Here is a 14,839-nt window from a genome sequence, read left to right on the forward strand (position 1 = left end):
CGCAAGGCTAGGGCTTGCCCAGGGGGCGAGATCCGGCCCAGGCAATCCTTGCCAGTCGACCAGCTGCTCCCACCAGGAGCCACACAGTTCAGGCCAGAGGGGCAGGGGGTGTGGGCCGGGGGGTCAGGAGTCGGGGTGCACTGGAGAAGCCCCAGGCTCCCCACCATGCCCCTGGGTTCTAGCCGACTACATCCTTTTGGGACACTGGTACTACGCCCACACAGGGCCACCCCTCAGGGAAGGCAGGGGACCTGGAGACCTCCCCCCAGCTAAGACAGCAGAGTGAGGCAGGTGAGCCCATGGCAGGCAACAGGTGCAAGCGGCAGTTTATTACCGTGTGATCCGGAGCAGGGATGGGTCCTGCCGGCCCGAGGCCCAGGCCCGAGGCCCAGACGCCGGCAGCGGGGGAGGACGCAGGGGCGGGGCTCAAGCAGGGAGAGGCGGAGGAGTTAATTCTGCGTTAGGGGTCACGGCCGGCAGGTGAGGGACTTGGGGGGCCTGGTCAGTGCCCACCTTGCTGCCCATGGAGCCTCCCTGGGCAGCCTTTGCATAGTGACCAGCTGACTGGCCTTGGCCTGACCAAGGCCCCTAGTTGGGGAGAGGCCCAGCTGCTGCCCCAGGGCTCCAGGAAAGGGGAAGGCAGAAGGCATCGCGGGCCCTGGGGAGTGAGCCTCGCCCCCACGGCAGGCAGAGCCCAGGTCAAGGTGGCCCTCCAGAGTGCACACAGAGGCGAGACACAGTGAGAACGAGGTGGCTGTAGAAAATCCACCCGGTCTGGGACAAACCGTCAGATGCGGGGGTACAAAGTGCCAAAGTCCTGGGCACCAGCTCTGGGCCAAGCGCCTCTGGAGGAGGCAGGGGACGGGTCTAGGGCCACCTGGCACAGGGGCCCGCGTGGCCAGCCACGTGGCCTCGGGACGCCTGCGTCCAGCCAGGGCTGAGGCCCCCAGCACCCGAGAAACCCAGCCTGGACACTGGGGTCACTAAGTGAGGTACACGGGTTGATTCCCTGGATGGGCTGCCCCTTCTGCCCACACAAGGGGCTGGCGGCCAGCCACCTGCCCCGGGGCCTAGTGGAGGGGATACGGGGGTGTGTGTAGGAAGGACCCAACTAGCAGGTCGGTGTCTGGGGCAATGAGAGCGTGGACGTGAGGTGACATGGGCCCTGGGGACAGAGGGGCTCAAGGTGACACAGGCCCCAGGGACAGGGGCACCAGGTGACATGGAGCCTTAAGAGTGATTTGTGACATGGGCAACCTGGCCCCCGAAAAAAGAGTCACCTGAAGACATAGGGTCCCGCACAGGGAGAGAGGCTCGAGAAGATGCAGCACCTCTGGGGGAAACGTGGGGCTTCAGAAGACTCGGTGCTGGGGTCCCGCCCCGGCCATGGGGGTCGGGGTAGCTCCGAGAAGGGCAGAGCTGACTGTTGGGGCTCCAGGAGCGCCCGGCACCAGGGCTCTCGGGAAATGGGCCAGGCTGCAGGGCAGGACCGCGGGGCCGTGGGCGGGGGGGCCCGCCACTTCCCGGCCGCCCCACCCTAGCTCTCCTCCAGGTGGAGGCTGATGAACTCCTGGATGCACCTGCGGTACTGGAGCTCCGTGGGGCTGCTGCCTGCCAGCAGGCCGGGCTGGCCTGGGGGCGCCTCGGCCTCCCGCATCTCCTCTGCCATCCGCGCCAGCCGCAGCCTGGGGTAGGCGCAGTGTGAGGGCGCCGCCCCCGCCCCGCCCGCGCCCCGCCCCGCGCCCCGCCCACTAGCGGCGCTCACAGCGTGACGATGTCCGCGTTAGCCTCCTGGATCGCGATGCTCAGAGGGTCTTGCTGCTCCTGGTCCAAGGCGTGCTGGTCTGCGCCCCGCTTCAAGAACAGGCAGACCTGGCTGAGGGGTGCAGGGGACGAGTCGGGGCGAGTCCTGGCTACCCAGGCCCTGTGGGTGGGCGGAAGGGGCGCCTGGGACTCACCCGGTGTGGCCCAGGAGTGTGGCGTGGTGCAGGGGCCCGCGGCCGCGGCTGTCTCTTTGGTTCACGTCCGCTCCGTTTTGCAGGAGGAATTCACAGGCAATCAGGGAGCCCTGGGGAACTGCGCAGTTCAGACGGAGCAGGGGATGGCTGGTGGGGGGCCCCCACCCCAGCCTAGACAAGCGGCTCTGCAGTGGAGGACACGGGCCCTGTGCAGCCACCACAGAGGGGCAGGCCTGAAGATGCCAACGGTCAGAGTGCACCTGTGTCCCGGGCCCCGCCCTCTCCTCTCACCCCGAGCACGGCCTGCACCAGCGGTGTCTTGCCCTCGTCCTCTGTGTCCGCCCAGTTGACCTCTGCCCCGTGGGCCAGCGCCGCCGCCAGCGCAGGGAGGTCGCGGGTACGCGCCGCACGGTGTGCCAGGAGCCCAGGGTGCAGCTCGCGCACATCCGCCAGGCCCCAGGCTTCCGCCTCTCCGTCCGCCTCGCCACTGGACTCCTCGGACTCTGCACCCTCTGTGTGTGTGGGGGGGGAGGGCAGTCAGGCGTGGCGGCCTGGCCTGCAGTGGGGGCGGAGGAGGGCTGCGGAGGGCCTTGGGCAGTGGTGGGGAGGTGCGCACCCACCCTCCTCTGCGACGCTGTCCACCGCCGAGCCTGTGCTGAAGGCCAGGATGTCTGAGCTGCCGTCGGAGCTGCCCCCTAAGCCACTGTCGCTGCTCAGACCTGCAGAATCCGCGGGCAGAGAGGATTCTGAGCATCCCTGACCCCTCTCAGAGCCCCGGAAAAAGCAGGGGCCCAACCTATCCTCCAAGGGACGCCCTAGGGACCGGACCAGGCCCACCCAGGATGAGAGGAAAGGGCAGAAAACAAGTCATAGCTCAAAAGAGCCAAGGGCAGCCCCTGTGGACGCCCAGCCTCTGGTGGGTCAGCCCTGCAGGATGGGCGGGCACACGCGGGCTGTGGGCACTCAGCCCGGTTTGGGACCAGTGCCGGCCGAGAGGTTGCTGCCCAGTGACCGGGTGGTGCCCAAGCCCTGGAGGGGGGCCCCCCAGGCAGCACTGCAGGAGCCACGGGCCAAGCTCTCAGGGCAGCCCTGGCAGAAGAGCCCCAGGCTTGGGGACGGTGACGCAGCGCCCTCTGCTGCTCATGGGCACCCCGTTGCCACCCTCATCAGCCCTGCCAATTCCTGGCCCTGGTCAGTGCCTTCCGCTCACAGTGCCCAGGCCAGGGGACCAGATAAACCATCAGCCAGCAGCCCTCAGGGGAGAGCCCCGCCTGTCTCATTCCCCAGCTCCGTGAGGGGTGGGAAGAGGTGCACATCGGCCCTCACCCCCGGGTGCACGTGGCTCCCGCACCCGGCCTTCCGGGCCATCAGCACGCATGCGCACATGTACACGCCTGTACGCACACTCAGCGACACACACACCATGCTCCTGTGTGCACGCCGCACACCCACACTCCCGTGTCACTTGAGGGTCGTGGCCCCCAAGTCAGTGGTCAAATAACTCTCAGCCCTTCGAAATTCCACCCCAGCCTTGCCCCTGGCTTGACCCCCGATTCTCCTCAGCCCCAGAGCAGAGTCCTGCTGCACCACTGCCCCAGCCCAGTCCCTCCTTCAAAGGACACCCATGTGGCCCAGTCGCCCGCCTGCTCTGAGGCCCTGGCAAGGCTCGGGGCATCCACAGCACTTACTGCGCGGACCAGCCGCAGCGGCCCCTGCGTCGAAATAGGAGAAGAGGGAGTCCAGCTCATCCGGGCAAAAAAGGGAATCCCGGCGGAACCTACGCTCCAAGGCGCCTGTGCAGGGGCGGGACACGGAGACCCCGTCACGCTGGGGGCCCCGAGCCCTGCCTCCTGCCCCGCCCCGCTCAGACCGCCCTGGGGTCTGGGGCCCAGGGGGCGCTGTCACCAGCCTGACCAGGCGTGTGAGCTGAGGGTGCAGCGCGCCTACCTGAGCACAGAGCAGCCACGGAGGGCAGGACAGGCTCCATCCGGCCCTTGCGGCGGGCGGTGGGGGCGCGCGGGGAGCTGTGGTGGCGCTGGCACTTCCGCGCCCGCCAGCGCCGTGGGGCTTCCCGGGCTGGTGCCAGGGGCGGCTTCCGCAGGAACTTCTTTTCTACGTACTTGTCCTTGATCCAGGCCTCCTTGTCCTGCCTGGACCAGGGCTGTACATGAGGCCGCGCTCGCAGCTGCGGCCCCCTGCCCCTGCCCACGCCGTCGCCACCTCACCTGGGGCTGCTGGCCGTGGGCTTCCTGCTGCCCGGCCCCTCACACTGAGCCTCATAGATCTGGTTCATGGTGCTGTTCCCAAGCTCGCACATCAGCTAGTAGGAGACAGGTGTGCAGGCCTCAGCCCCAGCTCACAGACCCCAACCTGACTGCCCCCCACCAGGCCTGCGACGGCCCCACACACCTTCAGCAGCTCGGGCTCCCACGAGTCCAGCGTCAGGGACCGCACCTTGGAGCAGTGGACACCCAGGCTCCTGGACCGGAAGCAGGCAGGCGGGGGTGAGCGGGGGCGGGGCTGCATCCCAGCACCGCGGCCCAGCGGCCCGGTGAGCCTACCTGTGGATGCCCGAGCACTCGATGCAGAGCAGCACGCCCAGGTTGATGCTGGCCCAGCGGGGGTCCGGCTGGCCGCAGTCGCCGCACTGCCCGTTGCCAGCCACGCTCTGCATGCGCTGCAGGGCGCTCTCGCCCTTGGCCCCACGCTCCCGAAAGTCCGTGGCAGAGTCGATGCTGCTTGTGGATGGGGACGCTGTGCGGTCCAGCCTCTGGGGACAGTGCGAGGGCCACTCAGCCCTAGGGGAGCTCCAGCCTTGGTTTCCCCAGCGGGCACCCCCTCCTCCCAGCCAGAGATGCCCGCACAGGCAAGGGCCCCTGAGGCAAAGCCCGCACACGCGTGCGTGCATACACACTCACACACACACAGCGCACACACGTGCACACGCACGCTCGCACGCAGCCTGCGGGGGCCGTGCGCACACGCGTGGGGGGTGCTGGGAGGGCCACACCTCGCTGTAGCAGCTGTCCGGGCTCTCCCGGTAGGCGGAGGCGATGCTGGCTTGCACGGCGTGGACCCAGGCCTGCCGCAGCTTCTCCGAGTCGGCCTGCAGCATGCAGCTCCTGGGCGGAGGGGCCCGTCAGGCCGAGCGGCGGGCGCCCCCGCCCCCGCCCCCTGGGGCTGCGCCTCCTCACTTGGTGGGCGACACGACTTCGAAGCAGAACCTGCGCTCGATGTCCTCGCACGGCTTCACGGAGCACAGGCGGAGGTCGTCCACCACCACGGTCAGCACGTCCTGCAGGCGGCACACGCGGCCCTCGCACTGGCGCCCGGCCCTGCCCACCCACCGGAGGCTCTGCCTCGGAGACACGGACCGTCTGAGCCCCAAGTGCTCTCTGTCCCGGCAGTGTCCTCAGTCCTATGTGAACCCCGCTGACCAGCCCAGCCCGGGGCCCGGCGGGGAGCCCTGCAGCGCACCTTCAGCTTCTTCTGGTAGACCAGCTGGCTGTTCTGGATGGAGAACCAGCGCCTGGGCAGGTGGATGGGCCAGGATGGGGTCAGGCAGGGCCGGCGCCCGTCCGCCCCACTGTCCCCGGGGAAAGGCCCCCCCTCACCGGTTCCATGTCTTGAAGGCATTGCTGGCCCTCTTAAAGAGGTAGCCCTCCATCACCACGCCACTGGGCGCATCCACGTCGAATTCCGCTTTGGGCTCATCATAGGAGAAGTCCTGGGGGCAGTCGGAGCCGGGCCCCAGTGAGTGCCCACCCCCGGCTGTGAGGGCACTGCGCCCTCCCGGGCTCCCCCAAAGGCCAGGTGGACATGGGCAGTGCTCTTCGCAGCCACTCCCTGACCTGAGCAAGGCCCCTGTCCAAAACCCCTGGGCCCAGGAGCCCCAGCACCCACCCCGGCCTCAGGCCCGGCAGGCTCTGGGATCAGGAAGGAAGCTGCCTCCCCCCCCCCCCCGAGTGCCCATTCAAGTCGCCAGCTGGGTCTGCTCCGCTGGCCTGACAGAGCTGCATTCAGGCAGCCAGGGAGACACTGAGTGCTGTCCTGTGTGTCCGGCGGTGGGAGAGGAGGCCTAGCCACCTGCTCCCCTGGCTGAGAGGGGGCAGGAAGGGACAGCTGCTGCTCCCGCGGGTGCGTCCCGGCTCGGCCTGTGCCCTTGCCAGTGAAGCGCCCAGAGACGCCCGGGGAGCTCTGAGGCCGCAGAGGTGTCCTGGGTGCTGACGCGCGCAGGGCGGGAGGGTGGCAGCCCCGCCCAGTGGTCCTCCCTCCACGCCCCCCCCAGGCGGACGCCCACTCACCTGCAGCAGCGTCTGTGGGGTAGGCAGAGCAGGAGGAGGGGGAGAAGGGAGAGCGCACCAGTGAGTGACAGCTCTGCCTCCCACCCTGCACCCATCCCGGCTCAGTGATCCTGAAATGGCAGCTCCCGCCCGCAGCCCGCCCCCGCCCCGGGCAGTGTGGGGGCAACTGTCTGGCAGGCAGCGAGGAGGCCGAGGAGGAGCCAAGGACTGAGGCCCCAGAGGCTACCCTTGGCCTTGAAGGAAGGGGACCCAGGTCCCGGCTGCAGCCCCAGCATCTTTGAGCTGAGGGGCTGGCCCCCTGCCCACCCAGTCCTGTCCTCTAAGTGACCACAGAGCTGCCCCTCTTGCTCCATCTGGCGAGTCCCCTACGGATGGGGACCCCTGCAGAGTGGGCGGGCCTGGGGGAAGGGACATGGGGGGGCCTCCCCAGGCAGCAGTATGGAGAGTGTTCAGGGTAGTGGCCTCTTGGGGTCCTGCCCACGCACGTGGGTCAGGCTGCAGGCCTCACCCGCTGCTGGATGGCCGCGTGCCTGTGCTCCATCTCCCGCTTCTCCACTGCGGAGTCGATCACCAGCTGGTCCAGCTGTGGGAGCATCGAGGAGGTAAAGGGACCCTCTGAACCCAGGACCCGGCCCCGCCCTGCCCCCCGCTCACCTCGGCTGCCAGCTTCTTCATGTAGGGGTCCAGCTGGTGCAGCAGGCTGTAGCCCTGCTGGAAGAAGCTGTACTGGGCATGCATGAAGGACAGCATCTGCGGGGTGGCACAGGTGAGACAGGCCCCCGCCTGTGCGCCCACGCCCACACACGCCTGTGCTCCGGGACAAGCCCTGCCTGCCCTCACCAGGCACTCACAGAATCCAAGATCTCAAACTTCTTCTTGGCCTGCAGGACGTTGATCTGCCAGGGGAGAAGTGAGCAGGCAAAGGGTGTCAGGGCCGAGGTAGCCTATGGCCTGTACCTTGCCACAGAATCCACTCCAGCTGCTGTGGTTCCCTGAGACCCCCTGCTCGTCTTCAGCTCCCTGCACTGTGCCCAGCCCCTCCTCCCACAGGCCTGGTGTCCTTTCCCATGTTGGGACGTCACGCCCTCCCCAGGGGCAAAGCCAGGCATTCCCATTCCTGCTCCAAGTCCCTCGAAGTCCCTCCGCCAGGTCTTCTGGGCCTCTGCCCCAGCGGCCTGCAGCCCCTGCTGGCCCCGCCCCATCGGGGCTTTGCTTGCCCGCCATGTCACTTCCCCAGACCTGACAGTGCAGATTTTCTGGAGCCAGAGGCGCCTCTCGATGACACCCTCCCGCGGGAAACCCCCCCCAACACACACCCGCCCGCGGGACCCCCACAGCCCCCGGGACCCGTGCCCCGCGCTGGCCGCTGACCTGGAGCACGTAGTCCAGCGCCAGGTGGCGGAAGCACTTGCGGGTGACGGTCAGGGCGCCTGTGGCCTCCTCCACCTCGTGCGGCCGGTGCCGCGGGGCCTGGGCGTTCCTCACCAGGGACAGCTCCAAGTCCTCTCGCACTTTGTCGAACTGCTTCTTAGTCTCTTTGAACTTACGCACATCCCTGTGGATGGCAGGCGTCGGTCAGGGGTCCCAGGCGGATGGACGTGGGGTCTCTCACCCCCGCGAAATGCCCTCCCTTGGCTCCCAGCCACGCTCCGTGCTCCTGGGCGGCCTCCCTCTCTGGCCTTCCTGCTCACCCTCCTGCAGCACCGCCTGCGCCTCCCCTGATCCTTCCCTGGACTAGGGCCTCCCCTGCCCTTCACCACCTTACCCCCAGGACTGGTCCAGCCTCCTCCCAGACTCCAGACACGTGTACCCAACCTCAACGCGACACCACACGGGCGTCCCCTGGGTACCCCGACTGTACACACAGGCGTGGAGCTGAGACCCTGCCCCGCCCTCAGCCCCTCCCACCACCCTCACCCCTCGCCTGGGGCCCGCTCGCGGCCCTCCAGCCTGTCCCACCTCCGGCCTTTGCCCTGCTGAGCCCCCAGAGCCTGAGGCCTTGGGCAAAGGCCCCTCCCAAGCAGGCCCTAGGCCGTGAGATCAAGCACTGCACGTGCGCCCACTCCAGAGCACGGGTCGCCATCAGCTCCCCCGGCCTCCCTCGCCTGAGGGCCTCGGGCCACTCACTCTTTGACAAAGTTGTGGAGCTGCTGCCGCACGGACCTCTGCGCCTGGTCAAACAGGATCTGGGAGCCCAGGGAGAATGGGGTGTCACGGGTCTGTCCCCACGTGCCCGAGGCCAGGCCCCTGTCCCCCAGGTGAGAACAAGAGAAAGCCCTCCAGCCCTTCCTGGGTCCCAGCTGGTCATCCGCACAGAGCCACCTCACAGGGTCCAGGGGACTGGGTGTGGCCCCAGGCCTGGGTCAACGCCCAGAAGCGACAGCTGTGACCACCTGCCCAACTCCCCTCCTGGCTGTCAGGAAGCCGGGGCAAAGCCGTCCCAGATGGGCCTCCTCCTACGGCCCCGCCCCACTCTGGCCAGGACAGGGCAGGCACACGCGGGGTGCCTGGTGACTCCCAGCACCTCCCGGCCATGGGAGGCTACCTTGAGGATGACCAGCCCTGCGGTGGAAAGGGTTGAGTCTGAGCCCGAGCTCCCCAGGGACCTGGCCTGGGGAGGGCTCCCCGTAGCACTGGCGACACCCAGCATCAGACCCCCCATGTGGCAGGAGTGCTGGGCCCTATCTGGAAGCAGACAGACAGACAGACAGACAGACAGGGCCGGAGGGGCTGTTCTGCGCTGTTTATTTCTGAACTTCCTCTGTAGCGGGTGGGGCCCCTTGTTTAGTCTGGGTCCCTGGTTCCCAGGCCTCCATCCCACTAGCCACATGGCCTTGGGCCCTGCTCCCTGTGACCTGGACCCGTCCTGGGTAGCAGTGAGGTCGAGAGTCGCCCAGGGGCTAGGGGGTCCGCCTGGGAGATGCTTTCGCTGCTTCCAGAGACCCTGGCCTGGGTGGAAGGTCTGGATGGGCCCCAAGGCCTCACCCACCCTGACCCCATTGCCCTCAGTCCCGGGCTGTGCTGCCGGCTCCCTCGCCCTCCCTACTGTCTGGCCCTCATTTGGGACACAGCAGAGCCCCTCATGACATCCCGCCACCCACAGACTAGAAGAGCTGAAAGCCTGCCTCCGCCAGCCAGCTCAGCGTCCTCAGAGCCAGCCCTGAGAGCCGTCCAGGCTGGGCGGGGCCTGCGAGGAGCCGGCGGGGCAGCCTGGCCCAGGAAGGCAGGGGCAAGGAAGGAGGACGGGCCCCGTCCGGCCGCGCTCACCATGTGGTAGTTGACCATCTCCTGCAGGCTGTCTCCAAACCTCTGCAGGCATTCCTGGGGGGGCGGGGTGGGGAAGACCCCACACTCAGATGGGATGGCTGTGCCTCCTGAGGGCCAGCACCTCCCAGCCATAGGCCACAGAGCCACCCTGCTCCCAGGGCCTTGACACCCTCAAGAGGCTGCCTCCCCATGCTGCCCTTGGCTGGAGCTCGGAGGTCAGCGGCCCCTCACCGAGATGACGCTGTCACCCTGGCATTGCTGAGACAGGTCTCGGACGCCGCTCACGAAGAGCCTGTTGGTTGTGACGTAGGCCTTGCCCGCCTCGATCATGCCGCTGCACAGCTTGACGAGCTGCAGACGAGAGGGAGGGCACGCCGCTCACGTGGCCCGCCGGCACCGGGAGCCGGGACAGCCGGACGCAGCTCAGGGCCCGTCGGAGCCAGAACACCACTGCCCCGGAGCTGCTCGAGGCTGTGGAGTGGGGCCCAGCACTGCCCACCCTCACCCCCAGCCTGCCGGGCACGTGGACCGCGTGGTGCCACCTGGGCCTTGTCTCCAGGGCAGCAGGTCGGAGCAGGACAGGGACGCCCTGAGCAGAGGACCCGGGGCCGGCGTAGGCACGTGGTGCCAGCCACGGGTCAGTAGGACTGGCCAGTGGGGGGCTCAGGGGCGCTGCCCCACCTGCCTCCCTTACCTCTCCCCTGAGCCCTCAGCCCAGTCACTCGGAGGCTCTGCTCTCCCAGCAGCTGTCCCCTGCCCCAAAGACAAGGCTGTAGGGAACTCGCCAGGGCCCCCCCCCACTTGCTGGGAGACCTAGGGGCAGACACTGTACGTGGGCCCCGTGGCACCAGGGGCAGGCACAGCAGGCACAGTTGGGGCAAGTGGGGCACGCGGCCACGTCTCGCACAGGACACATAGGCTGCAAGCCCCACGCGCACGCACACGCGCTCACACACGCGACCCCACGCGTGCACACGCGCGGTGGCCGGTGCGGGGGCAGACGCACGCACACGCGCTCACACACGCGACCCCACACGTGCACACGCGCGGTGGCCGGTGCGGGAGCAGACAACAGCCCCGCACCGAGTGCGCCCCGGCCCCCCTTACCTTGTCCAGTTTGGCCTCGATCTCGACCACATCTGTTTCTACCTCATCGACGGTCGCCCTGCAGTGGGGACGGGGTGGCCGGCGGTCAGCCTGCAGCCAGCGCGCTGGCACCGCAGTGTGAAGGGGCTGCCTGGCTGATGGCCACTTGCTCCTGCGGGCCCCCTTCCCACCCCATGCCCCTCAGACAGGCCAGGAATGGAGGCTGGGAGACTCAGGTACCACCCAGGGAGGAGGGGCCTGGACAGAGACCCAGGTCCAACTAACTCCAGAGACACCCAGTGCCTACTACAACCCCAGGCGAGAGGAGGCCCAGTCAGACGTGACGCCCGGTCTGGGGTCCGGCTGCTGTGGCCCTGAGGACACGTGCACGTGTGGGGCAGGGACCAGCCTTGCTGGCCGCCCTCCTGCCCAGTGCCCACCTCTCTCCAGGACCCAGAGTTGACCCCCACTCCAGCCTGGCACCTTTGGCCCAGGAGCAAGCTTGTCTGGCCAAAGCCCAGAGCAGCGGGCGGTCGCTGTCTCTGGTTCCCGGAGACCCTGAGCCCCCCACCCTCGTACCACTGAATGGCACAATGTGCCCAGAGGGCTGGGTCCGGCTTTGGAGGACCCCCGCCCCCGGGCGGCCTGACAGCAGCTGTCTGGGGAGGGGAGAGTTAACGCATGACGTCACCAGAGAGCCACTGGGAGAATCCCCGGAAGGCAGAGGCAGATGGATCGGGCACGTGACCCCCATGCTCCGGGAACAGGAAACAGGGAAATGGGGCCAGGATCCTGGTGCCCCCCCCAACCCATTCAGCTGGTGAGCTGGGCCCATCTGGCCCCCTGGAGACAAGGGACAACGGGAACGGGGCTCAGTCCAGGGGCGAGAGGCAGGCCTCCAGGGACAGGTCTCAGGCGGGAGGGAAGCCGGCAGTGGAGGGGCATGCTCCAGGGGTTCCCCGGGGTTCCACGGGAGGGTGAGTCCCTCACGTGGGGCGCAGCTCAGCGTGATATCATGCAGGAGCTCTGGGGGCACCAGGTGCCCCAACCAGGACCTTGTAAGGTCCTCACCAGTCACCCTGGGGGACTGGGGCTCCTCAGGGGATCAGGGGATATCTGCTTGGACCTGAGGTGGCCCAGACGCCAGCAGGGTGCCCTGCAGGCCAGCCTGAACTGCCTGAGGTGTGGCCAACTCAGGGGGCTAAGACCCCAGGGACCCTGACCACGCTCTAGCCTGTCCCCTCCCCCTCGGAGGGTCCCAGGGCAGGGAAGGACCACCCACCCAGGAGAGCATGCTGCAGAGGGAGACGTGGCCTTGGAGCCTCAGCCACCCCAAGTGCCCTGGGCGGCTGCCTGGTCCCTGGACAGCGGTGAGGGCAGCGCTGCACCAGGAGCCGGTGTGCCAGCCCCTCCCTGGCCTCCCAGGACCCTAGGTCTTCTCTGCTGCCGTCTCCCCAGGATTTCTTCCCGAAGCTTGGAGGATGGGGAGAAGGGAGAGGCCGCCACACCCCCAAAGCCATGACTCAGCGCCTGAAGCCCCACCCAGAGGAGGGGGCACCAAGAACAAGGTGGGGGGTAGAGGCCCAGGCCTGTCTGGGAAAGTCGATGCCCCCTCCAAGCCAGGTGCATGGGGGCTGTGGGTCTCTCCCCAGGTGAGGAACCCACGGGCAGGGTCCCCTTTCCAGAGCTGGGCCGTCTGGCCCCACATCACTGACCACATCCTCCTGGCCTGCCCCACCCTGCCACACTCTGGGCCAGCTGCCAGGAAGCCCAGGTTGCATCCTCTTCTGCACTTGAGGGTGAGTGGACAAAGGGATCTCAGGGTGGCCTCAAAGCCCCACCAAATCTCAGCCCAGCCCCAAAATCCAGAGTGCAGCTTCTGTGGCCCAGGGTCCGGGCGACTCTACTCAGCCCCTCCCCCAGGCCTGGCTGGGCACTTCCACAGGGCAGCCCCTCCCTGCCAGAGGAAGCATGGCAAAGCCACCGCACCCACTGTGGGTGTCACAGACAGAGCAGGCTGGTGTGGGAGGGAAGGCCTGGAGGTGTATGGGGTGCTGGTGACCCCAATCTGACCAGACAAGGTGGGCCTGGACCCCTCCATGCAAGGGGCCAGGACAAGGCTAAGATGCCTCAGCCAGGACCCAGCCAGGACCCAGGCTGAAGCCTGGCTCCACTGCCCCCACAGCCTGGGTTCTGGGGGACAGTGGGCAATGGTGGGGGCCTGAGCTGCTCGCACCCCTGCCCTCAATTAGGCAGCAACAGAGGCTTGGAGAACTCAGAGAATCGCCCTCACCCCTGCGCCAGGGCCTGGCCCACTCACGACCGAACAAGCCCCTCACTCCAGCACCCCCAGACCTTTGTCGCTGAGTCCCTGTGAGGCAGCCGTGCAGGGGGCTGGCTCCAGAGGCCCACGGAAGAGCACCCGTGCTGAGGCCCACTGGCTAGCACACCCCAGAGATCCAGCACTCGCACACACGAGCAAGCACACATGTACAGAAGCGATGATAGGTCTGCTTATGTGCAATCCAGTGTGCAGGCAGGCAGTGACACCGTGCACACACAGACACACGTGTGCAGAGATGCACGTACCTAGTGCTGGGATACACGCAAGCAAAGTAGCCTGTGTTAGTGCCAACACTCACAAGCATGATAAACACACAGTATGTGTGTGTGTCCACACTGAGAGCTGACACGGGCACACACAGTGTGCACCCACCACTAATCTGCATACACGCATCGAGCGTGCCCGCACAGGGCCACAGCTCACCACACATTCACGTCCAAGCTGTGGCCCCTTGAGAGAGCGCAGACGGACATAGCTCACACGTGTGCACCTGGCACTCTGTTAAAGCAGATGTGCACAATCTTGAGTACTTGGGGTCTGTGGACGAGCTCGCTGCACTCCCAGGAAGGGCTAAAAGCATCAACCCAGGGTGGGCCACAGCCCAAAACCTCCCACCAGACCCTGACAGCCAGTCTGCTCAGCCCAGCCCCCACCCCTCCAGGCTCCTTAGGACACCCCAGCCAAGCAGCCAGCCCCAGTCCCTACACGTGGCTCCAGTTCCCTGTCCCGCATGCACGGCTCTGGGCACATGGACCAAGACAGACCAGAGACAGCCGCCCCACGCGCCCATATAGCTCTAACCAGGGCGGGACTGCGGGGCCGGGGAGGGTCTCAGCCTTGTGCAGGAGGCTGGCACGAAGGTGCAGACACAAAGCGAGGATGGACACTCCCGCGGGGAGGTGGCCGGGCAGGCGGCAGTCCCGCCCCAGCGCGCGCAATCTCCGCGCGAGGTGACCAACACAAGGGGCATCTTTTGTTCCGTCCCTTCGGCCCGAGCGCTGCGGGCTTTGTCCCAGGCGGGGTCCTCCAGCACCCGACACCGGCTTCCGCGCCGGGCACAAAGGCGGCACAGATGTCCCCGCCCCGCGCCCATCCCCCGGTCGCCCCGGGTGTCCCGAGGGGGCGGCGACCCTGGCCACCACAAAGGGCGCGCCCCGCGGGCGCACCTGAAGCGCGGCGAGTCCTTGATACACTCCTCGAACTCCACCGTCATGGCTGCGGCGGCGCGCGGCGCTCACTGGCACAAGGACCGCGGCGCCCCGAGCGGCATCCTTGGCCGGCCCGGCCCGCCCGTGCGCCCGCCCGCGCCGCGCTCGGCGCCCGCCCGCCCCGGAATGAGGCCGCGGCGCCGCCGCCCCGCCCCGCCTGTCACTGCTGGGGAGCGTCGCCAAAGTCCGCAGCGCGCGCGCGCCGCCCGCTGTCACCGCCGGGGAGCGTCGCCAAAGTCCACGGTCGGCTCGCGCCGCCCGCTGTCACCGCCGGGGAGCGTCGCAAAACGCCCCTTCCTGTGGCTTTGGGCACGCCCGGCTCCCACCCTGGCGCCCCGACGTCCCGCCCCCTTCTTTCGCGAGTCACTCCGAGTCAGAAAGGTAGGCAGGCCCAACCACGGTGGGGCTACGGGAGCTGTCGGCCGGGGCGCGGGCGCGGGGAGGGCGCGGGCCCCGCTCTCGCCAGCGAACCAGTCGTTGCGCAACTTGGGGCGTTTGCCAAACCCGCTTGGCCGGAGCGCGGCGGACGGACACGCTCGGTGAGGATGGGGATCGAGCGATTGGGCAGGTGTGCAGGTGAGTGAGCGCACACACGCGAGAGTGTGTGGATCGCCGTGAAGTTGTGAGAGCGTCCCTCAGGACGCCGCGGCCGTAGTGGAGTCGCGCTCACGC

General features: G+C 67.9%; 1 protein-coding gene across 3 annotated transcripts; it reads right to left on the reverse strand.

The window, feature by feature from the left end:
* Positions 1-296: 296 nt before the first annotated feature.
* Positions 297-14,272, reverse strand: ACAP3 (ArfGAP with coiled-coil, ankyrin repeat and PH domains 3). 3 transcript variants are annotated; one of them, XM_016144484.2, is made up of 24 exons: positions 14,126-14,272; positions 10,637-10,694; positions 9,761-9,880; positions 9,530-9,583; positions 8,390-8,448; positions 7,634-7,817; positions 7,114-7,158; positions 6,917-7,012; positions 6,771-6,845; positions 6,263-6,274; positions 5,573-5,685; positions 5,436-5,487; positions 5,153-5,253; positions 4,969-5,080; positions 4,520-4,728; positions 4,368-4,437; positions 4,184-4,278; positions 3,906-4,108; positions 3,647-3,751; positions 2,579-2,677; positions 2,250-2,470; positions 1,959-2,068; positions 1,766-1,876; positions 297-1,685 (listed from the first exon to the last, which is right to left on the reverse strand). In XM_016144484.2, the coding sequence occupies exons 1-24, from the start codon at positions 14,170-14,172 to the stop codon at positions 1,538-1,540; spliced, it is 2,499 nt and encodes an 832-aa protein (XP_015999970.2). In that variant the 5' UTR covers positions 14,173-14,272; the 3' UTR covers positions 297-1,537. The 3 variants fall into 3 exon arrangements, with proteins under 3 accessions (XP_015999970.2, XP_015999971.1, XP_036083233.1); XM_016144485.2 differs by lacking the exon at positions 14,126-14,272 and adding an exon at positions 11,898-13,740; XM_036227340.1 differs by lacking the exon at positions 14,126-14,272 and adding an exon at positions 11,307-11,864.
* Between the last annotated feature and the right edge of the window lie 567 nt (positions 14,273-14,839).

The sequence above is a fragment of the Rousettus aegyptiacus genome, unplaced genomic scaffold, assembly GCF_014176215.1.
Source record: "Rousettus aegyptiacus isolate mRouAeg1 unplaced genomic scaffold, mRouAeg1.p scaffold_m13_p_1, whole genome shotgun sequence".
NCBI classification, from domain to species: Eukaryota; Metazoa; Chordata; class Mammalia; order Chiroptera; family Pteropodidae; genus Rousettus; species Rousettus aegyptiacus.